The 27,190-nt window shown below is 26.8% G+C and overlaps 3 protein-coding genes across 4 annotated transcripts; all 3 read left to right on the forward strand.

The window, feature by feature from the left end:
• The first annotated feature begins 1,885 nt into the window (after positions 1-1,885).
• Positions 1,886-4,007, forward strand: LOC110652074 (pseudo histidine-containing phosphotransfer protein 1). The gene is made up of 5 exons (XM_058129453.1): positions 1,886-1,986; positions 2,323-2,622; positions 3,281-3,352; positions 3,475-3,547; positions 3,634-4,007. Exons 2-5 carry the CDS (start codon positions 2,585-2,587, stop codon positions 3,685-3,687), a joined length of 237 nt encoding a protein of 78 aa, XP_057985436.1. The 5' UTR covers positions 1,886-1,986; positions 2,323-2,584; the 3' UTR covers positions 3,688-4,007.
• A 14,051-nt stretch (positions 4,008-18,058) lies between these two features.
• LOC110651208 (pseudo histidine-containing phosphotransfer protein 2-like) lies at positions 18,059-20,054 on the forward strand. The gene is made up of 6 exons (XM_058129454.1): positions 18,059-18,160; positions 18,595-18,725; positions 18,825-18,893; positions 19,337-19,408; positions 19,530-19,602; positions 19,693-20,054. The coding sequence occupies exons 1-6, from the start codon at positions 18,101-18,103 to the stop codon at positions 19,741-19,743; spliced, it is 456 nt and encodes a 151-aa protein (XP_057985437.1). The 5' UTR covers positions 18,059-18,100; the 3' UTR covers positions 19,744-20,054.
• Positions 20,055-25,188: 5,134 nt separating this feature from the next.
• Positions 25,189-26,808, forward strand: LOC110642745 (pseudo histidine-containing phosphotransfer protein 5-like). 2 transcript variants are annotated; one of them, XM_058129455.1, is made up of 6 exons: positions 25,189-25,285; positions 25,412-25,542; positions 25,642-25,710; positions 26,153-26,224; positions 26,342-26,414; positions 26,503-26,808. In XM_058129455.1, the coding sequence occupies exons 1-6, from the start codon at positions 25,226-25,228 to the stop codon at positions 26,554-26,556; spliced, it is 459 nt and encodes a 152-aa protein (XP_057985438.1). In that variant the 5' UTR covers positions 25,189-25,225; the 3' UTR covers positions 26,557-26,808. The 2 variants fall into 2 exon arrangements, with proteins under 2 accessions (XP_057985438.1, XP_057985439.1); XM_058129456.1 differs by having other exon boundaries at positions 26,345-26,414.
• Positions 26,809-27,190: the final 382 nt, after the last annotated feature.

A 27,190-nucleotide genomic window follows, 5' to 3' on the forward strand; every position in this document is an offset into this window, starting at 1 on the left:
ATTGAAAAACATATCACTTTAAGTCAAATTTATGAGATAAAAGACATCAATTTTATAAAGTTTAATTTTTTATAAAATAAAATATTTTTTCTTTATTTTGGATAAAATAATCATAAAATTATCCAAACATAAATATAACCGTGACATTAAATTTCTATTTTCACTTTTTATTGACTTTTTTTTTCAAAAAAATTATATTTTTTTCTACAAGGTAAAGACGGCCATTCAAGGGCAAAAAAAAATTATATAATTATTCCAATACTACGTTTGGGTGCTTTGACAGCTTTTGTTTAAATTTTTAAATGTCAAGTTAAGGAGAAAATTACCGAATTTATTCAGAGTATTAAATTTTAATATTTTTTATACTAACATAAATATGAATTATTTTATAAATTATAAAAAAAGTAAATCTTATATTTAAGTGAGTAAAATAAAATATACTTTAGATGTAATCTAAAATTTATTAATAGGAGGAGATTTAATTGCCTTTGGTAAATGGCAAAGAAGGATTTGTAAAAGCGATGATATCAATAATTTCTTTATTTTAAAGCAATTATTTTGAGGGGTATCTATTTTCACAATCTAATTTATTAGTACCTCAATCAATTTAATAAAAAATACATAAAGAGTCTAAAACTTTAACCTTTAATAAATTTTTTAATAAAAAAAAAATTGAATCTAATTTAAAATAACTTGTCATATTAGCAGTGTCTATTATTTTTTTATTTCTATCTTTAAATAAAATATTAATAAAATAAAAAATAATAAATTTTCCTTTATTTATTTATTTTAGAAAATCTGTTAAAAGTAGTTTTTGTTAATTAATATAGATCATTTTATGTTCATATTTTATAAAATATCTATATCAACTTATAACTTATTAATGAAGTGTGTGCATATATATATTTATTATTTAAAAATTTTATTTTCAATGATTCAATATTTTTTTGAAAAATGTTTTTACAGGATTATTCTAAAAATTATTGACTCATGAATAATTAAATATTTATTAATATTAAAAATAATTACATATAAAATAATGAGTGAATAATATATATCTTAGTAATCGTGTGTTATTAACATTTTTTCTGATAAGAGTCAATGGATGATCATTTAATATTTTTGTAAGTTATTTAAAAATAATTAATAATTAAAAAAAATGAATAGTGGTAATTTAAATAAAAAGGGTTAATTTATTTAGAAAATTATTAATTTATCAAGAATAAAGGTGTAAAATAATTTTATAAGCCTCAATAATTAATATTTAAGGGTATTTTAATCTTTATTAATTGCAACCCTAACATATTTAGTAGTCCAAATAGGGATTTGACCAATAAAAAATGGTTTAATTATGAATCTTCATGCATTTATTCCATGATGTACATATAACATGTAAAATCTATTTATAGAAAAATTCTTATCTACACTCGATTTATTATGAAATTAAGACATAAAAATATAAAATTTATATATTTAATATATAGATCTCACTGTACATCTTATGTCGTTAAGACATAAGATTAGGTTGAGGCAAAAAAATTCTAACTCTATCAAAGTTATTAGGATGCTAATCAATAACTCCAGCAGGAAAATTTCAATGTTGTGATTGTACAGAATTACATATTGTTGCTGCTAAATTGACCATCATTTACTTCACGAATTATCACCTGTACCATTATTCATATGTGGTTTAATAATTGGTTAAGATTATACAACATAATGTTTTGATTATTTAATATAATAATAAACACTAATAATAAGTCAGTAAGCACTGAATTATTTTTTACACTAAGAATGGTAATCTTGCTTTATAGAAATAGTAAATGCATGTTGATGCTCATACAAATGTTGTGTTGGTTACTATATGTATATTATCCTATTTGGTTTCTCAATTTTGTATCCAATTTCTCCTAAACTTTGTTTGAAATGGAGAACGATCCCTTGAGACAGCAGATTGCCACCATGAAGCAATCTCTTTTGAATGAGGTGTGTTTTTTTTTTCCAATCTTTTAATATTAGAAATTTTACCCCTTCAAGTGATGGGTATAGTCCAATAATTACTGTATATATATTGACTCTGAGAAATAAAATCAATTATCTCCTTATCTCTTCTCGAATCAAAATTTTTTTAATTATTTTCTTCGAAGACAACAAAAATTGCAATACGTATGAATTTTTTTTTACTATTTAACTTTATTTAAAATAAATTTTGTATGGGTATTTAAAAAATTATATATATATATATATATATATATTAAAATTAGTTTCTTACGCATTAATTTTCCCTTTGATGATGGATTCTTTTTGTGCTCATTAACACAGGGAACTGTGGACTCTCACTTTTTTCGTGTGGAGCAACGTCAAAGCCCTGATGACCAAGACGTTCTAGAGAAGGCAATTAGTTTGCTCTACACCGATTCAAAGAACACTACAAATAATATAGAGCAGCAGCTGTAAGTTGAATATATAATTATTCTGTTACTTAATATTTAACTTTAAATTAATCATTTAACCAACAAGACAATTATAATTATTTTTATTTTCTCTGGGAAGCGAGAACGACCCTGTTGATTTCACAGCAATTATGAGATTGGTCAAGCAGCTAAGGGAAAAATGTGGCAGGTAAATATAATATTGATTGTAAAAGTTATTTTATTTAGAAAAATTTACAATTTAATTTTTAAATTTTATTATTAAATACTATTTAATTTTTATATTTTAAAAAATTAAACAATTTAATCTCTAACTCATTCACTGTCTTCCTTCTATGGTATGATATTTATTAAAATTTTCAGGACATGCATGTATGATGGTTAGTCGGTAAGCTTAAATCCCATTCCAGCAGAGCCTGAATTTTGGGAAAGGCTTGGTTTTGCTCTTTCTTAGAGTACATACGCGATCACCAAGATATAATAATTGAATAATTGAAAGGCCCACTTCCTCTCTTTGGCGAGAAGAGCTTTCGGAGAAGAGAACGGAAGCGGGCACGGAGCTGTTGAAGAGAGATGGGGAGAGGGAAGAATTAGGGCTTCTTTTTTTTTTTTTTTCTAATTATTTACTCGAACTTAAAAATGGTAGATTTGGTTTTTTTAGCAATGCACTGAAGGCAAAATAGACCGAAGTAACTTCAATTTTAACACAAACATAAGTCAGAAATTAAATTGTTTAATTTTTAAAATATAAAAATTAAATAGTGATTAATAATAAAATTTAGAGATTAAATTATAAATTCTCTCATTTATTTACTATTCATATTATTAAAGATTGCAATTTTTTGCAGACTAGGGGCCCAAAAAGTCATGGAAAAGGCGATCGCATTGTTGGGCAACTGCAGCGAATGTCATGTGGAACGGTACAAATTAATAATGTTCTACTCTATATTTCACTTTCTTAAAACAAGCAGAAAACTATATATCAATCCACTTTTTGCGCATATTAAATCATATATATCTTTATCTGAATTGGTAAAAACAGTAGCAAGGCCTCTCTCCAAATGCTGAAGCTGGAGATTGAGACCCTCAAGGCAAAGCTTGACCCTTATTTTCAGGTGAATACACAACAGACAATTTAATTTGTTTTTCCTCTTTGTTTAATTGGAGATGTATTGGTTCTTTTGTTTTTTTCTTTGGGCAGCTGGTGAGGCAAGCTCGCCTTGCTAATGAAGTAGGAGCAGGGCCTCCACAGTGAAGTTATCACTGGAAGTAGAAGGGTGACAAGTTGGCGGGCATACAACACTGGTTGATATGCAAATCCTCCATTTTTTTCTCTCTAAATTAGCAGTTAAATAAACTAGAAGAAGAAATGTTTCCATGTGTGCTCCTTATCTTCCAATTTTGCTTGGTTATGGTTTCCTATGAGAAACTTTAGGACTTGTCATCTGTTCCTCTCTTTTCAATAATTAATTAAGGGGTTGTTTTCTTTTGAGAGACTGCTTTTAATTGCTTTTAAAAATATGTAAGCTTATAATTTCTATCATCAAATTAGGTTTGTCTTTCTATTTTTCTATATATTTTATTTTTTTAGCTTTATATCTATTTTACATATGAGAATATAAAATAAATAAACTTACCAAGAATAATGTGAAATTAACCAAACTAATCTTCTAATTCAAAAATCTTAAGCCAAATTGCCAATGTCTCAAATATCAAGGAATCATATAGGCTAAAAGCTTAGAGTGTGTTAGGTAGATGGTTAAAAAATTAATGATTAAATGTTATCTTTATAAGTTATAACTTTTAAAGAGAATAATTATTAATTTAGACCTCTCAAGATTAACATTTAGTCTTTCAAAATGTATAAATATTAATGAGATAAAAAATTAATCTTGCCTTTCAAATATTCAAATAACATAAATGAGAGATTAAAAGTTATAAAGGTAACAATTACCTCTTATTAACCTCATACTAAACATCCCTTTTAAGGTTGTAAATAAAAACTTACAAGTAGTTTATATTCATGGATGAATGAAGGGCCCTTAGCCCAAGCCTAATTTCTTTTAATATTTTTAATATTAAAAATTAGTATGTATTAAGTAAGTCTTCCATGCATCGTGTGTGTGCATTTCTTGAAATTAATTATAAAAAAAATAAAATTAAATTGGTCTCCAAATAACGTAATGCCAATCGAACTATTAAATAATTTATAAATTTTAATATTTCAAAATCTTTATATATATATATATATTTCAATTTCTCTTTACTTTAATGGTCATATATATGAAATTTATAAAAAATTTCCATTCTCTTTAATTTTAAGAAAAAAAAAGAAAGAATGATAAAGAAAACAATTATATACACTTTTTATGAGAGGAATAAAAGTTAGAATAATTGCTCTAAGATAGGGTGGCTTTGTTTTAAATAACGTCGAATTCTAATTGAATTATAACTTCAATTTGAAAAAGAGTTGAACTATTTATTTCAATTTAAATTTAATTATCAATTGTAATACTAATTTAACCAGAATTCAATAAATGTGCTTATAAAAATAAGTTCTTTTCATTATTTTTATTATAATTATTCTCAAACAAATATAGTATTAAAAATAAGATTCATGAAAGTTTATCAAAAAGCGATTTTAAATTATGAATATATATACTCTCAATCTGTTTTTTTCATATTAATTTATAAGTAGAAATTTTAATTAAAAAAATTAGTGGTGTTATATGCAGTCAAACTTTTTTCTTTTGGTGATTTCCTTTACATAGTTGATTATTTTTCCCATAAGCAAAAGCAGTTGATTTTAACAATAAGAAATTTAATTTAAAATTTAAACACAAGTGAAACGGCAGGTGCTTCTTATTTTGCGTAATATATATAAAAAAAAATAAAAACAATTTAATAGTATAATTGTAAATAACTGATCCTAATTCATTGGGATAAGCCAAGCCACATTCACTTTAAATGAATTTTAAAAATTTAATTAAATTTTATGATTTATCTATTTATTTTTAAAAATTTAATTTCATTAATTGGATATAAGTAAATAATTTTCTATTAATTTCATGAAATTTACATAAATAAATTATTTTGACTATATTTTATTCTCATTTATCTATCCTTTTTATTTATTTCTTCTACCATTCTGCCTCTTTATTGTTAAAAAAAAATTATATTTTTTAATATCTATTATGAAGCATATAATTTTATTTTATGAATCCTGCAAACATATATATATATATATATATATATATATATATATATATATATATATATATATTATGAGATGCGTAGATTTGTTGTTAATAAATGACTAATTGATTCATAAAAAATTTAGTTAAATTTTATAATTTATGTATTTATTTTTTAAAATTAAAAGTTAATTTTAAAAATTTAATTTCATTAATTGGATATAATTAAAATAAATCTTTATTAATTTCATGAAACTTATATAAATAAATTATTTTGGCTATAGTTTATTCTCATCCATCTGTCTTTTTTATTTATTTCTCTTACTGTTCTGCCTTTTTATTTTTAAAAAAATTATATTTCTTAAGATATATTGTAAAGCATATAAATTTATTTTATGAATCTTGCAGATATATATATATATATATATATATATATATATATATATTATGAGATACGTAGATTTATCGTTAATAAATGACTGATTGATTCATAAGTTTATTAATTATTATAAATTTATATTAGATCTAAGATGTTTTAATAAAAAAGAAATTATAATTTTTATTTTGTTATTTATGATAGTATAGTAAACTAAATAAGAATACATGAATTCCAATTATGAAATTATAAAATTATATATGAAATTTAATTAAATTTTATATTTTAAATTATATTATATGATTAAATAATAATTTTCATTTTTAAATAATTTTATTTTAACTGAATTATAAATTGGTAATTAATTTTAACACTTGAGCAATTGTGAAGTCATCTTCCTTCGATCTCTAAATTTTACAATCTGGATTTGGATATGAACAATCTGGTGTCACATTCATATCATTTGACTATCAAGATAATCAAATTCATGTGTACATACTGTGAATTACATTTTTTAAATTTAATTTTGAAAGTGCTAATACTAAATTAAAAGAATTATTTTTAGTTTTAAGTAATAAAATTTTATGTTAGTCCATATAGTAATTAATGTAAATATAGCCAAAAAAATAATTTGAAAATATGAATATTTAATCTTAAAAATATGAAATTTTAATTATAAAAATGATATAATTTTAAAACTTTATAAAATTTTAATTATAAATTCAATATTATCATAAATTTTAGATTTAGATATCACCTTTTAGAGCTATACTAATGATTGTTTACTACATGCACCATTAGGTTGTGTACTAAAATTCGATTTTTTGGCTTAAAGTTGATTTATTTTCCTTTAGGCTTAGTTTTATCAATTGTCTCTTAATTTTAAGGTTTTTTTTTTTTTATCACTCTCTCTTAATTTTGATTTAATATATCTAAAATTCCTCTGGTCAAATTATGTTTATAATAAAATAAGAAACTGACCTAAATATGCCTAGAAGTATTAGACATAATAAAAAATATTTTTCTATCTATCACATGAAGAGAATAGCTTCTCTAATTGTAATTGAAATATTACTAACTCTTTCATTTTATCTAATTTTTTTTCCTTGTCTTTAGACAAATTAAAACTTGACTTATTTTTTTATTGTATTTTTAATTATTTTTTCTCTAAGGCTAATTTTGCAAGTAAATTAAGTTTGACCTGGGAATAACAATAAGTAGGATACCTGATGAGTCATATTTTAAAATATAACAACAGGCAAGGTTGTGGCGAAGACATAGGCATGGCCATGGACAATGAGCTATCCAAATTCTGATTATTAATCTGATTGGGTTTTATTCCCTATTTGGAGGAGAGTCTCCTAAGGCCAAAAGAACTCTAAATAAGGCAGAGATTACCCTATTTAAGCATCATGGGAGGCGACACCTAAGGAGAGGGAGGAAATCAGCATAAAATTGGCAAAGGAAACTCAAAATCAAAGCTACAAACTGAGTTTGATTTTCTTTATTTCAGTTTCTTAGATGTATTTTCATCTTGTTTTCTTTGATTTTCCAACTCCGTGATGGAGTAAACTCTTGTTTTTTATAGAAAGAAGAATCCTAACCTTTGATGTGAATACTTTAATCTCAATGCTAGTTTTCTTTCATTAGGTTATTCAATATTTGGGTGTAATACTTTATTACTTTGGTTGTGTGATGATTCTAGTAAGATTCGAACAAAGAAACTAGGGTTTCATTGCTCAATTGAATGAATAATTGATTTTGAGTTTAAATATCGAATTTCATAATAGGACCAGGTTACCTGAACAAGGACCCTATAAATAGTGTGGTTTGTTTAATTCATAAGTCGAGTTAACTATGAAGAATTCTTATTCTTATGCATCTAGATTTCTACTTACATGAATAAGGATGTAGACCCCTATTTTTGTGACTTTGTGGGTATGTGCATTGAGGCCGTGAGAAACCTGATGATGAAAAAATTGTATGACTGTGAGATATATTTAGAGGCATTAAAAATGAATAATCATATATATGGCATATTTCTTGAAAAAAAATTTTTTTTGAAAAGTAAAAAAGTGTTTAATTAAATTTAAATAAAATTTATATGTTGTTTAAATTTAATTTTGAAAATTTGTTTTATAAAAAAAAATCTAATTAGACTTAATTGGACTTTCTAAGGCCAATAAAGCCCATTCGAGAATTTTGATTAAATAAATAAAAGCCCCTAGTTCCTTTTTAAAAGGAAAATACAAAAGATTAAAGAAGAGGTTTCCTATTTAAGACTCCTTAAATCTTCTTATTTAGGAATTACATAAACTTTATATATAATATTTTAACTTAAACTCTATAAATACCTCATAGAAAAAAAAGAAAAAAGGGATAGAAAAGGAGGAGAGGAGGGAACAACACAACACAACACATTAAAAAACTCTTACTCCATCTGGCCAATTTGGTAAGCTTTCCCCATCTCTATCTTTCTTTCTTCTTCTTTATGTCTTCCTTTTTTTTTCAAGAAACTTTCAATATTTCTTTAAAGTATGTGTTCTAAATTATGAATATTTAAGAAATATGTCATACATTTATGTTTTCATGTTTATGTGCCTTTAGATGGTCTTATATGTTCGCAATATTTATGTATATGTGAAAAATTTGAGAGTGATAACAACTCTGCGTGTAACACCCCTCACCCGTCTACAGTGTAACCGAGCAAGGTGTGCTACACTCGGTGCCGGAGCACCCTATCCTGTCTTATCATGTACAATAATAATTTAATTATATTATCTTACGTATAAAAATTTTTTTTTTCTCATTTTATTTTTTTTATAGAGACTCGGGTATAGTCTCTTCTATTCTTAATTAATGTATGGCAGGTTTTACTGTTACCTGTTAAAATAATTTATATCCATTTCATCTATTCATTCATCACATCATGTCCCATTTGCTTATATAAATTTTTCAAGAAAATAGAATAACTCATTTCATTCATATAAAGTCAAGTACCATATTTACAATTTATATACAATCCACAAATGATTTACATCATTTAATTACATACAATACCAAAATGCAAAATCTAGCTATACATGAGCCTTACCAAAATGACAGATGAGGTGACAATCTACACTGTAGCAGATATGCTCAAGTCCTGTCTAGGCTCTACTGCTTTGTTGTGGGTCTCCTGCACCTACATGATGGAAAAAATTAACGCGCTAAGCATAACGCTTAGTGGTGCATATATAAAGAAAAATAACTAAACAATTTAAAATAATTATTTTAAGTATAACCTTACAAGGTAACATACAATTATATAATTTACAGTCCTCTTTTTTTTTTTTCATGCTTATCAAACTTTGTAAGCAATTAAATTAATCGGGATCTTTTTATTCATGTAATTTATATTCGGTCTTATATAATTTATATTAATGGTTCTCTCATGTACTTGTTTGAATTTAAAATTTTATTTCTCATAACTGTGCCCAAGTAATCTATGACTGACTATAAAGACTGGATACTCGAGAGTATACTGGTTAGACATCCGTATGTCAATCCAATATACAACAGTCATGTCAGACACAAGGCTAGTGGGTAGGCATAAGCCAGTAATAATGAAAATTGACACTATGGCCATCAGGCAGGTATAAAGCCAGTAGAACAATCATCTTAGACATTATGTTATCTGTAAATGATTATCCCTGTGGGTAGTACTGTATTAAGTAGTCCCTAATTGGTATACCAATTGATCCAAACTATATAAATGAGTCTAGGTGTACTTTGGGCAGAATAATATTATTAAGTATTTATAATTTCATTAATTCATGTTATTTTTATGTTTAACAATTTATTCTAATTCATTTCATCTCATATAGTCAGTTATTTTATGGACCTTTCTCAAGGTCCAGATTTAGTGTCTTCAATTCATCTAACTAATTGGTCAAGATGTGGTCACTGTTTGGCTATACTTCTTTCATGGAAGTTGTCCCTCCATGTCTTATCTTTGTTTTCCTTTTTGAATCATGTCATTTGAAGTTTTAGAACTCAAGTTATGGTCAAATAACTATAACTGATTCACTGTCCCTTTCTGGGTCCAGAATTAGGTGGATTCTGGAGTCTGTCTTGGTCTAATTAATTGTACCTATTACAGTCATTTTTAGGCCTAATATTCTCCATAAAAGTTATTACCCTATATCTTATGGTCACTCAAAAATTTTAATCACAATTTTTCAAATTTTGTAGAATTATTTATGGCCAAATCATTGGCCTGGACTCAGGTACCCTGTGTCTTCAGGGTCCAAGTTCAGGTCACTCATTTTAGGGTTCTTATGTTCATAAGTTGAGGACCATGTCTGAGATAAAGTTTGAGCCCTGTTTCTTAGGGTTCCAGATCAGTATGGCTCATCCCTATTGGAGTTTTCTAGTGGTAGATATGACTAAATGAGTGTTTTGGGGTCAAATGGTCACTTAGGTAATTTTCAAAATTCTTATACTGAATTAACCTAGTAAATTGACCTAGTTTCCTTCATTTTTGGGTTTTGGTCAAATCATCAATGTTGTAGATCTATGTCTTGTGGAAATGTTGCCACTGGTTTTATTGGATTTGGGTTTTTATAGACCAAGTTACTACCATTTTGCCAAAACTGGTCGAGTAGTCTTATGTCCAGAAAATTCTGGGCAGAATGGATTCTGGTAAGTTTGGTGACCTCACTTAGGCAAGAAATTTCATTTATTTAGAGGCATTTCTGAGCCTGATGTTCTTAAAGAGAGTTATAGTCCTATAGACTAAGCTTTCCAATGGTATAAAATTCATGTCATTTGGACCTGTCTAGAGGGAGTTATGGTCAAATGAATATGTACTGTTCATTTGATCATTTTTCTGGGTTCAGTGTATGGATATTCGAATTGAGACAGTAAATTGGTTAAGATTTGGACAGAATTCAGGCATATTTTCCTCATGAAAAATGGGGTATTTTGAGTCTAGTTTTACCTTCAATTAGCCTCATACCAATTGGAGTCACACGATTTCAGTTATAGCTTAAACAAGACACTAGACTCATAGGTCCAAATTTCCTAAAAAGAACATGCACTCCCTATATTCATTCCTCCTTACTCCCAAACTACAATTTATTATTCATAGCACTTCAATTAAGCAACAATCAGTCTCAATTTAATCAATTCAAGCACATAACATAAAAGCCCTAATAGTTAGGTCAAACCCTAATTCAATTGTCCAACTTATGCAACACACTTCATTCAACTTCTAATACACTTAATATCATTAATCATCATCACTAAACAAAGTAAAGTAAATCAAAATAATCAAGATCTTATGGTCACCAAGGCTGCCAAAAATTTAATTTCCCACATACTTAAAATTTTCTTTTAATTTCATAAAAATTATACTTAATTTAGCATGCTTTAACTAGTTAAGGAAGAAAGGAAGGATGTTTAGTGCACTAACCTTGATCAAGCAAATTCCAAGCTCTCAAAACCTCAAATTTTCCACTTCTTTTTGGTACTAGTAAACTTTTCAAGGTATGAGGATAAATTTTTGTGAAGGACAATTAGGGTTTTGGGGTGAAGAAATGAGAGATTTCAAGCTTTGAAAAGCTTGAAAATGGGAGAGCTTCTTTCTATGGAGGTTTGGCCACCTTAAAGAAAATGAAGAAGATGGCTTTTTAATTGTTAATTTGTCTCTTTCAACTCTCTCTTATCTCTTTATATGTATTTGTTGAATTTCCATTGGTCAAACTTTTTAATTTTTTGTATTTATGACATCATAAATCTTATTTCTTTTCTTATTTCTTTCTTTTATTTTCTTTTACTTTTTCTACCATCATTCATCATTTTAATTTACTTTATGTATTTTTTTTAATTTATCTCATTTTAATTGGCATTTAGGTCAAAATTCAATTATGGGGTTGAAAATGACCAAAATGCCCTTCATTAGGCTCACCAGGTTATTTTTGGTCTATACCGATAAATAAAATTTCCTGAATTTTCTTTGACATTTCTAATATCATTTAAACCTCAATAACTATTCATTGGAGTCCCAAAAATTATTTCCCTAGGGTTTCTCGTAGGTCTGGGGTCAGCAATTGTCTTCACAGTCGCTTCCCCGTACAATCACCCATCGCCGCTGTGACCCCGGCTCGTTTAACTCATATGTAATTCATTTCTTTTATTTTTCCTTAATTTTTCTTGGTCTTTATTCGGTTAATTTATGCTTTCTCACTCAAGTTTGAGTATAGTTTCAGATATCCTAGATGTCCAAACAGACGTCAGTCGTCAAAACAGTAGAATGTATAGACTACTTAAAGTGAGGGCGTTGCACTGTACATGTTCAGTTTTCTGTCTTCCATGTTTTTATTACTTTTCGTTATTTTCTAAATCTGTAAAAATTTTATAAAAATTATATTCATATTCGACACAAAATTTTATTAATTTTAGGCTCAAGAATCTCTGGAAAAGCTTTTATATTTTGTAAGTTATGGCTATTTAAAATTAGGGTTCCTATAAAATTTGAATTGTAGGATACCAAAATTTTGAAGCCCATATCTCCCTTGTTTCCTAATATTCTTATATGAATCTTGTGTCTAAAATTAAGTTCGGAATCTTCCGAATCTTTTTCAATTAGTTTCGCATTCATATCTATTGTGGTCGGTGAGTTATTAACTTTACAAAAAGTAGTGTGATTCTATCACTGGGAAAAGTTATGATTTGTGCAGACTATTCAGTTAGGGTTTTGTTTGGTCTATAAATTTTATGATCTCGTATGATGTTTCAGCTATCTTCTGTAAATTTTTCATGACTTTTAGGCATGCCTAATTATTTTTCAAAAATCAGATATTTTACTACTATCAATCTGTCAGAATCTAATAATTGTATATTTATACATGTTCTTGTATGTTTTTTGATTCCAATTGATATTTGATCTATTTTTCTGTATTTTTTTAATTCAATAAGTATTATAAAGTGTTTGAATTATGTTAGATAACCTGGACCCTAGGTAGCTGTAACTAATTAGGAATTTTAACCCTTTAGGAGACTAGAGTTAGAATTCAATGTGAATTGTTATTAGTATTTTCTTAATTTTTTTACTTCCTTTATTTTCTTTATTTTTTATTACAAACAAAACTGATAAATAGCCCCAAGGTAAGTACCAAAGAGAGCATTTGCGTGGAACTTACGTGGAGCTAAACAGGAGGAAGCCAATGATATTATTGCTATACTAGAAGAGAAGATAATTTTTTAAGGGTAGCTTGTCACAATGGCAACTGCAATTACTAACAAGTAAGTAATCCTAAATCCCTAGAATAACCATTGGCATGAAATTGTAGTAATAATAGGATTTTTATTTGATAAATTAAAATTAACTTTGTTTTTAATTTAATCGACTTTTGCATGTAATTAATTTAAATAACTACTTGGCAAATTAAAATTAATATTGTTTGTAAATTAAACTAACCTTGGCATATAAAATAAATTTAATTAAATACTTGGTAATGGTAAAATAAATTAACATATTAGAAATCTTTATTAAGTTATGATTGTTTGGGCCTTATGTGATATTAGAATAAATTATACATGTATATAATTAATTTAGTTTAATTATCCTTAGAGTAACTTGGTAAAAAATTAATTAATTAGGTTAAATAGAAACTTAAGGTTATTTGAAATTGAATTTATTTGTAAATTAAATTCTCAATAATAAATTAATTTTAGTCATCTAGTAAATATCATTTAAATAATTAGCAACCCCATAGATGATAATTATTTGTGCATAAAAACTGTTTGTAAACAATAACCCTTCTGTGAATTACTTGCGTGTGTAGGATTAGAATTGTATTTTTAGGATAAAGTTTAATAGAAGAATAATAAATAATACTTCTAGAAACATTAGTAGAGAACTAGCACTCGAATTAATGAGGTTAGACCACGCGTAAGGGGTGCCTAACACTTTCCCTTTATGTACTCACTATCTCAAACCTAGACATTGAGCTATGGTAATGATGGTCGTAGAAACTCTGTAAGGAGTAAATTGCCATCCATGACTCTCGGAAGAAATACTGAATATGTCTCAGTTATTACCTGGGTGACGACTCCTGTCTATCTATGCTTTCGTAGCATAAATCCTTAGTACCGTGATAGTGTTATAAAAAGACGGTACTTACTAGTGGTTCGATTTTATTAGGATTGTATAAAGTGCATGTCAAGAAAATGTTGTCTAAAGAGGTAGTACTTAAGTGAAACCAATGTAACTCCATCATCTTTCTTGGGTATTACCTAGTGCATTTTATATAATTCTAGTGAATGATATTTTGCCTCACGCCTTACTACGATCTAGGTTAATATTTTACTTGCAAAGGAAAATTGGCCTTTGTGAATTCTACCAACTGATGAACTAAAATTGCTTTGATTTGGTATTCATACTTAGGTGAAGGTAAAATCTGATTCTAATGCTTTTCACTTTATAGAAAGTTTCTCTAAAGAATTGATTAGTTTGCTCTTATTACTTAAATTTAGTTATTTCTTTTTATTCAATTGTCAAGTTTAAATTTTAGTTCAATCAAAAATTTGTTTTTTCAAATAACATTAAGGAAATTTTAGATTGATGACAAATTTATATTGATTCCTCATGGGACAATCTCTTTTTCACTACTTTATTAGTTGAACGACTAGTGCATTTCCTATTGTTAACTAGAACGCATCATTACTCGTGAAAATCATCATACTCAAACCCATACCTAATTATATTCACATTATTTGAACACGATTAAATTTTATCATCAACCATCTTGAATTAGTTCCAAACCTGATTATTATTACTTGAATAATACCCAAACTTGTTTAGTTTTTTTTAATTAATAATCTACATAAAAAATTGTATTTAATAATTTATAATAGTTCAATAAAATATTTAAATTCTATTTATTCAAAATATAACATAAAAAATTATAAGTATTATTATAAAAATATATATTTTATATTTAATTAATTATTTATATACATGGATTTGGGTAAATGGGTATAAAACATTCAAAATCCGAATCCAACATGAATCTGCAATAGGTATTATTCTTCAAATTCAAACCTAATTATATATTACCAAAATCTATCCATGTGAAATCGACGTACGCATAAAACCACAAAAAAGAAAAAGAGATATCATAATTATATATGCAAAATAAGTACAATACTATAATTTTTCATCAAATATAATATTAAATATTTATGCATGCTATTATTCAATTTTGTTAATGTTTTATCTTTTCAAATATAGATTAAACAAGATATCATTAGTGCATGGAGAGATTTAGTTGATAATGATGAAGAAGTTCTTGAGGTTCTACCTAATAAAGTGATTAATGAAAAACACTCTCTCAAATATTATGGCTTTATTTTACAATGGTATATATACAAGACACATATATATTATTAATATTGAAATACTAACTATACTTCAAAAATTACAGTTAATATTCAATTGAGTATGACTACAACTACTATAATAGAAATTAATCTAACTCTATATGAAGTTGAAATCCTACAAGAATTATAATTCATTATTGTTGTGCATTAAAATTTAAGAGGTCTAACTTAGCTTGATCCAATGCCTAAAATTATATTACTCACCTGATAAAGTTATATTTAAATATCCAATCTACCATTTCTCTCTATTAAATAAACAAATAAATAAATAAAATTAAGACTTAAAAGGAGTTGTGTCAAAAGAAGAAGTAAGTAAGGAGGAATTAGAAGAAGAGGACGCTTCCAATGAAAGTAAACTAAAAGATTTTATTTTTACTATTATTTATATAATTTAACTACTTTTTCTTTTAAACGAAGGAATGAAAATGAAAATATAAATATAAGACCTTTTCCTTTTTTTTTTTTTAAAGCACAGAAATGTATTAAAAAATATGAGAATCTAATATATTGTAGCATGACATTAAATTATTAGAAAAAAATGCATAAATTTTCTTATTTTATTAAATAATTTTATAAGTTAAAATTATCATAAATTCATGAGTCGTGCAATTAAATTATAAATATTATTAAAAAAATAAAAATAATTATATTCAAATATTTTTTAAAGAAATTATGTACACACTTGCAACACACGTTAAAAAAATTAGTAATTTTAAAAAGTGTCATCAACTTTTTATTATTTTAATAATTTTTTATAATTTATGAAAAATATGTCACTTTAAGTTAAATTTATGAGATAAAATACATAAATTTTATAATTTTTTTTATAAAATAAAATATTTTTTCTTTATTTTAGATAAAATAATCATAAAATTATGACATTAAATTTCTATTTTCACTTTTTGTTACTTTAAAAAAAATAATAAGAATTTCCTCTGCGAGCTAAAGACCACCATTACGGGAAAAAATTATATAATTATTTCGATATTACATTTGTGTGCTTTGGCAGCTCCCCAATATGGCTTAAATTTTTAAATTTCAAGTTATTGAGTGTATTCAGAACATTAAAAATTTAATATTTTTTATACTTACATAAATATGAATCATTTATATAAATTATAAAAAAAATAGGTCTTATATTCATGTGAGTAAAAGAAAATATATTTTAGATTTATTTTATAATTTATCAATATATTGAAGGAGATTTAATTGCCTTAGGTATGTGAAGGAGGGTTCGTAAAAGCAATGGTATCAATAATTTCTTTATTTTAAAGCAAATATTTTGAGGGTTATCTATTTCCACAATATAATTCATTAGTACCTTAACCAGTTTAATAAATAATACATAAAGAGCCTAAAACACCCTTAAATAAATTTTTAATATATATATGTAGATCACTTAATTAATTGGTGCCTAAAGTTCTCAATTTTTATATATTTATATAAAAAAAATTAATATATGTTAAAGAAAATGTGTAATTAATATTTAAATATTTATTTAAAAGTTTTATTTTCAATGATTCAATATTTTTTGAAAAATATTTTTAACAGGATTACTCTAAAAATTATTTACTCATGAATAATTAAATATTTATTAATATTAAAAACAATTATATATAAAATAATGAGTGAATAATTTATATATCAGTAAGAGTATATTATTAACATTTCTCTTGACAAGAGTCAATGAATCATCATTTTGTATTTTTGTAAGTTATTTAAAAATAACTGATAATTAAAAAAAAGTTGATAGTGATAATTTAAGTAGAAAGGAATAATTTATTTGGAGAATTATTAATTTATCAAGAATAAAAGTGTAAAATTTTTTTTTTTAAAAACTGTAATTATTTTTTATAATTCGCTATATTTTAAAGTTAACCAATAACTTTTGGAGGAAACATAAGATATAAATATAGTATTAATTTTAAATGAAATTGTCATGTGTTGTTGAAATATATAGGGACTCCCTTCTTTTAATTAAAAAAAAAAAAAGAAATTATGAACAACATAAAATGGTTTAATTATGAATCTCCATGCATTTATTCAATGATCTACACATAAAATGTACAATCTATTCATTTCTATCAAAGTTATTAGAATACTAGTCCATAACTTAACTGGGAAAATTTCAATGTTGTGATTGTACAAATTTACATATTGTTGCTGCTAAATTAACCATTCACCACGTATTATTTTAATTTAAAAAAAGAAATTATAAACAACATAAATGGATTTATCATGAATCTCCATGCATTTATTCCATGAACTACACCTAACATGAAAAATCTATTCATTTCTATCAAAGTTATTAGAATACTAATCCATAACTCAACTGGGAAAATTTCTTACAGATTTACATATTGTTGTTGCTAAATTGATCATTCACTACGTATTATTATCTGTACCATTATTCATATGTGGTTTAATTATTGATTATAATTATGCAACGTAGTGTTTTGACCATTTAATATGGTAATAAACACTAATAATAGGTCAGTAGTATCATAACTGAATTATTTTTTACACTAAGAATGGTAATCTTGCTTTTTAAAAATAGTTGATGCATGTTCGTGTTCATGTTCATACAAATGTTGTGTTGGTTACTATATATATTCTCCTATTTGGTTTCTCAATTTTGTATCCAATTTCTCCTATAACCTTGTTTGTTTGAAATGGAGAACGATCCCTTAAGACAGCAAATTGCCACCATGAAGCAATCTCTTTTGGACGAGGTTTTTTTTTAATCCTTTAATATTAAAAATTTTACCATTTTAAGCCATGGACATAGTTCAATAATATATATATATATATATATATATATATATATATATATATATATATATATGCCGAGTCTGAGAAATCGGATCGACGATCTCTTACCTCTTTTCCTATTAAAATTTTTTAATTGTTTTGTTAAAAAATAGTAAAACTCAAAAAATAACTTTTTACTTTATTTTTATATATATTGCAAATTTGCAATAATTTATTTTTTATTTAAAAGGATTAAATTTTAACACTAAAATAATTAAAATCAACTATATAATTTTTTTTAACCATTTAACTTTATTTAAAATTAATTTCGTATTAAAATTTAAAAAATTTTATATTTTTTAATATTACTTTATTTTTCCTTAATTATGGATCCTTTTTCTGCTTATTAACACAGGGAACTGTGGAGTCACACTTTTTTCATTTGGAGCAACTTCAAAGCCCTGAAGACCCAAACTTTCTAGAGAGGGCAATTGGTTTGCTTTACACCGATTCAATGAAAGTTACAAATGATATGGAGCGGCTGCTGTAAGTTGAATATATAATTTTTCTGTCTCTTAATATTTAAGTTGAAATCAATCATTAACCAACGAGACAATTCTAACTATTTTTGTTTTCTCTGGGAAGCGAGAACCACCCTGTTGATTTCGCAGCAATTATAAGGTTGGTCCAGCAGCTAAGGGGTATGAGTGCCAGGTAAATTTAATATTAATGATAAAAAGTTATTTTATTTAGAGAAATTTATAATTTAAATTTTGTGAAAGGCTTGGTTTTGCTCTTTCATAGAGTGTGTACGTGATGATTAAGAAATAATAATTGAATAATTGAAAGGCCCACTTCCTCTCTTTGGCGAGAAGAGCTTTCGGAGAAGAGATGGGGAGGGGTACAGGGAGCCGTTGAAGAGAGATGGGAAGAGGGAAGAATAGGGCTTTTTCTTCATAGATGGTAATATTGTTTTTTAACAATCTACTGAACTCAAAATAGAAGGAGGTAACATAAATCAGGGATTAAATTGTTTAATTTTTAAATATATGGATCAAATAGTGATTAATAATAAAATTTAAGAATTAAATTGTAAATTTTTTATGCATTTGTCATATTATTTATTATTCTTATTAAAGATTGCAATTTTTTTGCAGTCTAGGGGCCCAAAAAGTTAAGGAAAGGGTGCTTGCATTGTTGGGCAACTGCGAGGAAGGTCATGTAGAACGGTATAAATTAATACTATTCCACTCTATATTTCACTTTCTTGAAACAAGCAGAAAACTATATAGCAATCCACTTTTTGTACTTATTATAATCATATATATCTTTATCTGAATTGGTAAACAGTAGCAAGGCCTCTCTCCAAGTGCTGAAGCTGGAGCTTGGGACCCTCAAGGCAAGGCTTGACCCTTATTTTCAGGTAATTAATTACACAACAGGCAGTTTAATTTGTTTTTCCTCTTTATTTAATTGGAGACGTATTGACTCTTTCGTCTTTTTCTTTGGGCAGTTGGTGAGGCAAGTCCGCCCTGCTAATGGAGCAGGAGGAGGCCCACCGTGAACTTATCACTGGAAGCAGAAGGGTGACAAGTTGGTGTGCATGCCACACTAGTTGATATGCAAATCGTCTATTTTTATCTCTAAATTAGCAGTTAAATAAACTCTAAGGGGATATTGTTTCCTTGTGTGCTTCTTATTTTCCATTTTTGCCTGGTTCCTATGGGAAATTCTAGGACTTGTCGTTTGCTTCTCTCTTTTGAATAATTAATTAAGGTGTTGTTTTCTTCTGGGAAACTCCTCTTAATTGCTTTTAAGAATATGTAAGCTTTTAATTTCTATCATGCAATTAAATTTGCCTTTTTATTCTTCTTATGTATTTCTTTTTTTTTTCAACTTTATATTTATATTATATATAAAAAATAAAATAAAATAAAATAAATAAATTTACTGAAGATAATGTTAAATTTAACCAAACTAACGTTCTAATTCAAAAATCTGAAGCCAAATTACTAATGTCTCGAATATCAAGAAATCATAGGGGGTAAAAGCTTAAGGTGGCTTTTAATCTTTATACAAAAATTTCATTCTATTTAATTTCAAGAAAAAACCAAGAATGATAAAAAAAATTATATATATGTTTTATGAGAGGAATTAAAGTTGGATTTCCATCTTTCTAATATAATAATTGCTCTAAAATATGGTGGCCTTGTTTTATATAGATCACTTAATTAATTGTGTCTAAAATTCTTAATTTTTACATATTTATAGGAAAAAATTAATATGAATATGTTAAAGAAAATGTGTAATTGATATTTAAATATTTATTTAAAAGTTTTATTTTCAATGATTCGATATTTTTTTGAAAAATATTTTTTATAAGATTATTCTAAAAATTATTTACTCATGAATAATTAAATATTTATTAATATTAAAAATAATTATACGTAAAACAATGTGTGAATAATGTATATCTCAATAAGAGTGTAATATTAACATTTTTCTTGAAAAGAGGCAATGAATTATCATTTTATATTTTTGTAAGTTATTTAAAAATAATTGATAATTAAAAAAAGAGTTGATAGTGATAATTTAAGTAGAAATTGTTAATTTATTTGGAGAATTATTAATTTATCAAGAATAAAGGTACAACTTTTTTTTTTTATAAATTGCAATGTTTTTTTAATAATTCGCTACATTTTAAAGTTAACTAATAAATGTAGAAGGAAATATAGGATATAAATATAGCATTAATTTTAAATGAAATTGCCAGTTTTACTTAAATTATAAATGATTAATATTTAGTTGTTGAAATATATTGTAATACCCTGAACCTCCGAATAGTACCATTTTTTGTCTATGACTAGTACTATTCAAAAACACTCTGAGGAACAAAAATAAAAGGAAAATTAATTAAGATAAACACAATAAAAATTTAAGCGAACCAAATACCTAAGAACTCATCGAGTATTATGAAAAAGAAGGATTATGACCCGATGAGGGGCATTTTGGTTAATTCACTTCAAGAGTTAATTTTTTACTAAAATATCAATTAAATTAAATAAAAATAATATATTGAATTATGAAGAAATTTCGAGGAAAAATTAAGTGTAAATGTAAAAAGAAAATAAAAGAAATAAAAATTTATGGCACAATTAAAATTTTAATTTAAATAAACTAATTTTTGGAGATAAATATATAAGAGACAAGACAATTAACTAAAATTTAAAAAAAAAAAAAAAGCTATTTCCCTTCTTCTTTCCTTCATGTGACGCCACCCTCTCCCACACTCTCTCTTTCTTTTCTTCAATCCACCATCAACAATCCCTCTCAACCCTTGATTTCCCACCTTTCATCCATGGGTTTTCCACCTAATTAGTAGAAAATAACAAAGTGCTCTTTGATTGAAGGATTTAAGCAAGAAGAATAAGAGATTTGGAAGAGAAATTGAAGATTGGAAAAGCTCAATTAGAGGTAAGTCTCCCTTCTAACCTAAATTAGCTTATGCTCATGGAATTAGGGTTGAACTAGTGAAAATAACATGAAAAATGAAAGAATTGTTAATTGAAATTTACACCATGAAATTTTGGTCCACTTTGGGAAAACTTAGGATTTGATGTGTTTTAGCTAAATTGATGATGAATTCAAGTTTAATTGAAGCAGTATACATGCTTGGGGTAGTGATATTTCACGGAAATTTCATAAATTAGAAAATGGAAGATTAGGGTTCATGGGAAATTAGGGCTTTTATGTAGTGCTATGCAATTGAGGTTTATAGGACCTAATTATGGTAATTTGAGGTGCCTTGAGGCTGAATTGACATTTATAAGATGAATGGAAGTAATGAAATGGTATGGATTGAGGAAATTACAAACTAGGGTTTCAAAAAATTTGGAGGTTTTGGAAAATGATGTATTAATATCAAATTATAGTCATTTGGGGTGAATTAAATTTAATTTGATGTTGGTGAGTGAAGTGCTGCTTAGCTCTCTTCTTTCATCTTTCAAAGCATGTGGAATTGAGTTGAATTTCCATGAAAATTTAAGAAAATGAAAAGTATTTAGGGAAGGTGAAATTTGGCAGCCTTGATGTATGAGAGTATGATGAGTAATTGATATTAAAATTGCTTAGAAATGGTATTAGATGTATATATGTTGATTTGGTATAAGTTGCATGAAATGTGATTATGGAGGTTAGGGTTTTGCATGAAAATTTGTAAACTTCCTGATATGCTACTCAAATGAGGTAGTTAAGGTCAATTAGTGATCATTTGAGATAGTTTGACCATGTATTAAAGTTGGTTGGTGGAAGGAGTTAAGGGAATTAAAAAGGGATAAGTTGCTGAAATTTCTGGACTCTAAGTCCAGCATGTTTAGACAGTCATAAGTTGAGTTACACAACTCTAATTGGTGTGAAACTAATTGGAAATGACACTTAAGACATAAGACTAGAATTTTTATGAAGATACCTTGATCAGAAAATGACCATAAGCTACCCTAAATGAGCCTTGAACCTGGAGGTGGAATTCTGGACACTGGTAGTGTGACCACATAAATAGTAAATTTTGCATTATCATAACTCTCTCTAGAAAACTCCAATTTAGCTAATTCTTGAACCGATGGAAATTTGAAACATAGAAGAATATTTCATATGAAGAACTTAAGACCAAATTATGAACTTAATCTAACCAAATTGCTGCGCAAATTTGGGTCAACCAATCTGCCAAAACCTAGAAGCTGCAGAATTGGTGCACGTGATAAGTAAATTTTGAATTATCATAACTCACTCTAAAAAACTCCAATTTAGGTGATTCTTAAATTGATGGAAAACTGAAACATATTAAAACATTTCATATGAAGAACTTAAGGCTAAATTATAAACTTAACTCAATCAAATTACTGAGCAAAATTGGGTCAACAAATCTGTCAAAATCTGCTCACGTAAATAGTAACTATTGATTTAATCATAACTTGAGCTACAGAACTCCAAATTAGATGATTCAAAAAGAAAAATAAATTTGAGACCTAGAGGAACAATTTTCATGAAGAACACCTAATCAAATTATGATTGAAATTAGGTAAAAATTTGATTCAAATATTGGGGCACCAAGCTATCCAAAATCCAAAACTGTTTAAAATTTACAAAGCTAACTTCGGATGCATTAGACATTCATGCAATGAGTACTTGGCAATAATTGAGATGAGTATTGAGGTATTCTATTTGTGTGTTTTTATTAGAAAAAGAAGTTAGGACGGACAAGGAGAAGTAAGTAATGAGAAAAGAGAATTATTGAAGGTTTGTGCACAATTAATATTTTTCTTTATTTTAGCTTTGTAAATTGATTTGAATGAGTTTATTTTGAATGAGATATGGTTTTTCTCTTGCATTTGAGAAATTTGTATGTTGCCACATCTATATGAATTTTATGATGATTTGAATGTGTTTATTGGTTTGCAAATGTTATTGTTGATTGAGAAATTTTTGAAAATTGTTTTAAAATCATAGTTAGCATGACAGTCCCTTTTGAAACTCTCCAGTACTAACGGCTACTTGGGGTTTGATATTTGATTATGATTATGTCCCCCATTAATAACGGTTAGTGGGGTGAGACTATATGAGTACTCATTAGCTAGCTAGCCCTTCCCTCATTAATAACGATTGGTGAGGTTGATTTGCTTTGTCGTGGAGTACAATACGGCATTGATCGTGAAATTTTGTGTCATGGTCTAAACTGTGAGTTGATGTTGACAACACTTATGATTTGTGAATTGTGATTTGTGAATTATAAGCTCTTCATTGAAAGGTGATTTCAAAAAATGGTTCTTATGGTGATGTTTTCGTAATCATGGAAAATGTGATTTGTTATATTTTGATAAGTTGTGTTTTACTTTAAGTTTTAAAATTATGGTTGTGCACCACTGAATGATATACTCAACGATAGCTTATTTATGCTGTCGCAGATAAGGGAAAGGATAATGCTGCCGAGTGAGAGACTTGGGAGCAGCTTTTGTATTGAATTTGGATATTTACATTAGGTATACCCCTGTAATTCTTTTGATGTATTTTATAGCTATATGTATGATGTACGGATATTGAACAGTTTGTATTAAAAAGCATTACATTGCTAAAGCAATTTGAGTTTATAAATATTTGTACTTCATTTTGAGACTTACGTAAATATAACTTTTGTAATATTAAGTTTATTTTCTCTAATGAATGTCTACTTGAAATATAATTGAATTTATTATGCTTGTGAAACGGGTTGTAGGAAATCTTTTACTTGATTTATTTTATGATTTCAACAGGTTATAAATTTTGGGTTTTGCTAAAATTTTAACCACCACCATGTAGTTTTCAGCAATATAAGAGTAAAATAAAATGTTATGTTCTGTTTAAAATTTTTTGTAGTATATTTAATGGGTCATCGGTAGGTGTAGTTCGATAATTCATTATAAATGCTGCGAGAACATGTCATACCTTACAAAAGATAAAGTGTAACATATATAGGGATTCCCTTATTTTAATTTGCAACAACACAAAATGGTTTAATTATGAATATCCATGCATTTATTCCATGATCTACACGTAAAATCTATTCATTTCTATCAAAGTTATTAGAATACTAATCCATAACTCAACTGGAAAAATTTCAATGTTGTAATTGTACAAATTCACATATTGTTGCCACTAAATTGATCATCATTTACTTCACTACGTATCATCATCTATACCCTTGCTCATATGTGGTTTAATCATTGGTTATGATTATGCAACTTAATGTTTTGATTATTTAATATAATAATAAACACTAATAATTGGTTAATAGTATCGACCACACTGAATTATTTTTTACACAGAATGATAATCTTGTTTTGAGAATGGTAATCTTGCTTTACAGAAATAGTAAATGCATGTTGATGCTCATTCAAATGCTGTGCTGGTTACTATATATATATATATATATATATATATATATATATATATATATATATTCTCCTATTTGGTTTCTCAATTTCGTATCCAATTTCTCCTAAACTTTGTTTGAAATGGAGAACGATCCCTTGAGACAGCAAATTGCCGCCATGAAGCAATCTCTTTTGAATGAGGTTTTTTTTTTTTTTCCTCCTCCTTTAATATTAGAAATTTTACCCTTTTAAGTGATGGGCATAATTTAATAATAACTGTATATGTATATATTAGAAATCCTATCCTGTTTCTGCTGATTAAAACAGGGAACTGTGGAGTCGCACTTTTTTCATATGGAGCAACATCAAAGTTCTAAAGACCCAAATATTCTAGAGAGGGAAATTGGTTTGCTTTACACCAATTCAATGAACATTACAAATAATATAGAGCAGCAGCTGTAAGTTGAATATATAATTTTTCTCTTTCTTAATATTTAAGTTGAAATTTATCATTTAACCAACAAGACAATTCTAACTATTTTTATTTTTCTGGGAAGCGAGAACCACCCCGTTGATTTCACAGCAATTACAGAGTTGGTCCAGCAGCTAAGGGGTATGAGTGCCAGGTAAATTTAATATTAATGATAAAAAGTTATTTTATTTAGAAAAATTTATAATTTAAATTTTGTGAAAGGCTTGGTTTTGCTCTTCATAGAGTGTATAAGTGATGACTAAGAAGTAACAATTGAATAATTGAAAGGCCTACTTCCTCCCTTTGGCGAGAAGAGCTATCGGAGAAGAGATGGGGAGGGGGAGAGGGAGCTGACGAAGAGAGATGGGGACGGGGGAGAATATGGCTTTTTTTTTTTTTTTTTTAAATTATTAAGTCTAACATAAAAATGGTAGTTTTGTTTTTTATCAATCCGTGAAGGTAAACATAAATAGGGACTAAATTATTTAATTTTTAAATATATATATTAAATAGTGATTAATAATAAAATTTAAGAATTAAATTATAAATTTTCCATATTATTTATTATTCATATTAAAGATTGCAATTTTTTGTAGGCTAGGGACCAAAAAAGTCATGGAAAGGGTGCTTGCATTGTTGGCCTGTTGCCACGAACGTCATGTGCAACGGTATAAATTAATAATGTTCTACTCTATATTTCACTTTCTTAAAACAAGCAGAAAACTATCAATCCACTTTTTGTACATATTATAATCATATATATCTTTATCTGAATTGTTAAACAGTAGCAAGCTCTCTCTCCCAGTGCTGAAGTTGGAGCTTGAGACCCTCAAGGCAAGGCTTGACTCTTATTTTCAGGTAATTAATTACACAACAGAGTTTAATTTGTTTTTCCTCTTTGTTTAACTGGAGATGTATTGATTCTTTTGTCTTTTTCTTTGGGCAGCTGGTGAGGCAAGCCCGCCCTGCCAATGAAGCAGAAGCAGGGCCTTCACAGTGATGTTATCACTGGAAGTAGAAGGGTGACAAGTTGGTGGCCATAGAACACTAGTTGATATGCAAATAAACTCTAAATTAGCAGTTAAATAAATCTAAGGGGACACTGTTCCCTTGTATGATCCTTATTTTCCATTTTTGCTTGGTTATGGCTTCCTATGAGAAACTTTTGGACTTGTCATTTGCTTCTCTCTTTTCAATAATTAATTAAGGGGTCCTCTTCTTTTAGGAGACTCCTCTTATTTGTTTTCAAGAATATGTAAGCTTTTAATTTCTATCAAGAAATTAAGTTTGTCTTTCTATTTTCTATGTATTTCTTTTTTTTTTCTTTTTCAATTTCATATTTATTTTATATATGAGAATATAAAATAAATAAATTTACTGAAGATAATGTGAAATTGAACCAAACTAACCTTCTAATTTAAAAATGTGAAGCCAAATTGCCAATGTCTCGAATATCAAGAAATCATATAGGCTGAAAGCCTAAGGTGGCTTTTAATCTTTATACAAAATTTTCATTCTATTTAATTTCAAGAAAAAAGCAAGAATGATAAAAAAAAAAAAACAATTATATATATTTTTTATGAAAGAAATTGAAGTTGGATTTCGATCTTTCTAATATAATAATTGCTTTAAAA

Source organism: Hevea brasiliensis, chromosome 11 (genome assembly GCF_030052815.1).
Source record: "Hevea brasiliensis isolate MT/VB/25A 57/8 chromosome 11, ASM3005281v1, whole genome shotgun sequence".
Taxonomy (NCBI): Eukaryota; Viridiplantae; Streptophyta; class Magnoliopsida; order Malpighiales; family Euphorbiaceae; genus Hevea; species Hevea brasiliensis.

Bases quoted from the DNA above. Each gene is read 5' to 3' on its own strand.
- LOC110652074 (XM_058129453.1), top strand. From the start codon at position 2,585: ATGAGATTGGTCAAGCAGCTAAGGGAAAAATGTGGCAG. The intron at 2,623-3,280 runs GTAAATATAATA...AATTTTTTGCAG, and splicing joins CTAAGGGAAAAATGTGGCAG to ACTAGGGGCCCAAAAAGTCA. The intron at 3,353-3,474 runs GTACAAATTAAT...TGGTAAAAACAG, and splicing joins AGCGAATGTCATGTGGAACG to TAGCAAGGCCTCTCTCCAAA.
- LOC110651208 (XM_058129454.1), top strand. From the start codon at position 18,101: ATGGAGAACGATCCCTTAAGACAGCAAATTGCCACCATGAAGCAATCT. The intron at 18,726-18,824 runs GTAAGTTGAATA...TTCTCTGGGAAG, and splicing joins AATGATATGGAGCGGCTGCT to CGAGAACCACCCTGTTGATT. The intron at 19,603-19,692 runs GTAATTAATTAC...TTCTTTGGGCAG, and splicing joins GGCTTGACCCTTATTTTCAG to TTGGTGAGGCAAGTCCGCCC.
- LOC110642745 (XM_058129455.1), top strand. From the start codon at position 25,226: ATGGAGAACGATCCCTTGAGACAGCAAATTGCCGCCATGAAGCAATCT. The intron at 25,286-25,411 runs GTTTTTTTTTTT...TGATTAAAACAG, and splicing joins AGCAATCTCTTTTGAATGAG to GGAACTGTGGAGTCGCACTT. The intron at 25,711-26,152 runs GTAAATTTAATA...AATTTTTTGTAG, and splicing joins CTAAGGGGTATGAGTGCCAG to GCTAGGGACCAAAAAAGTCA.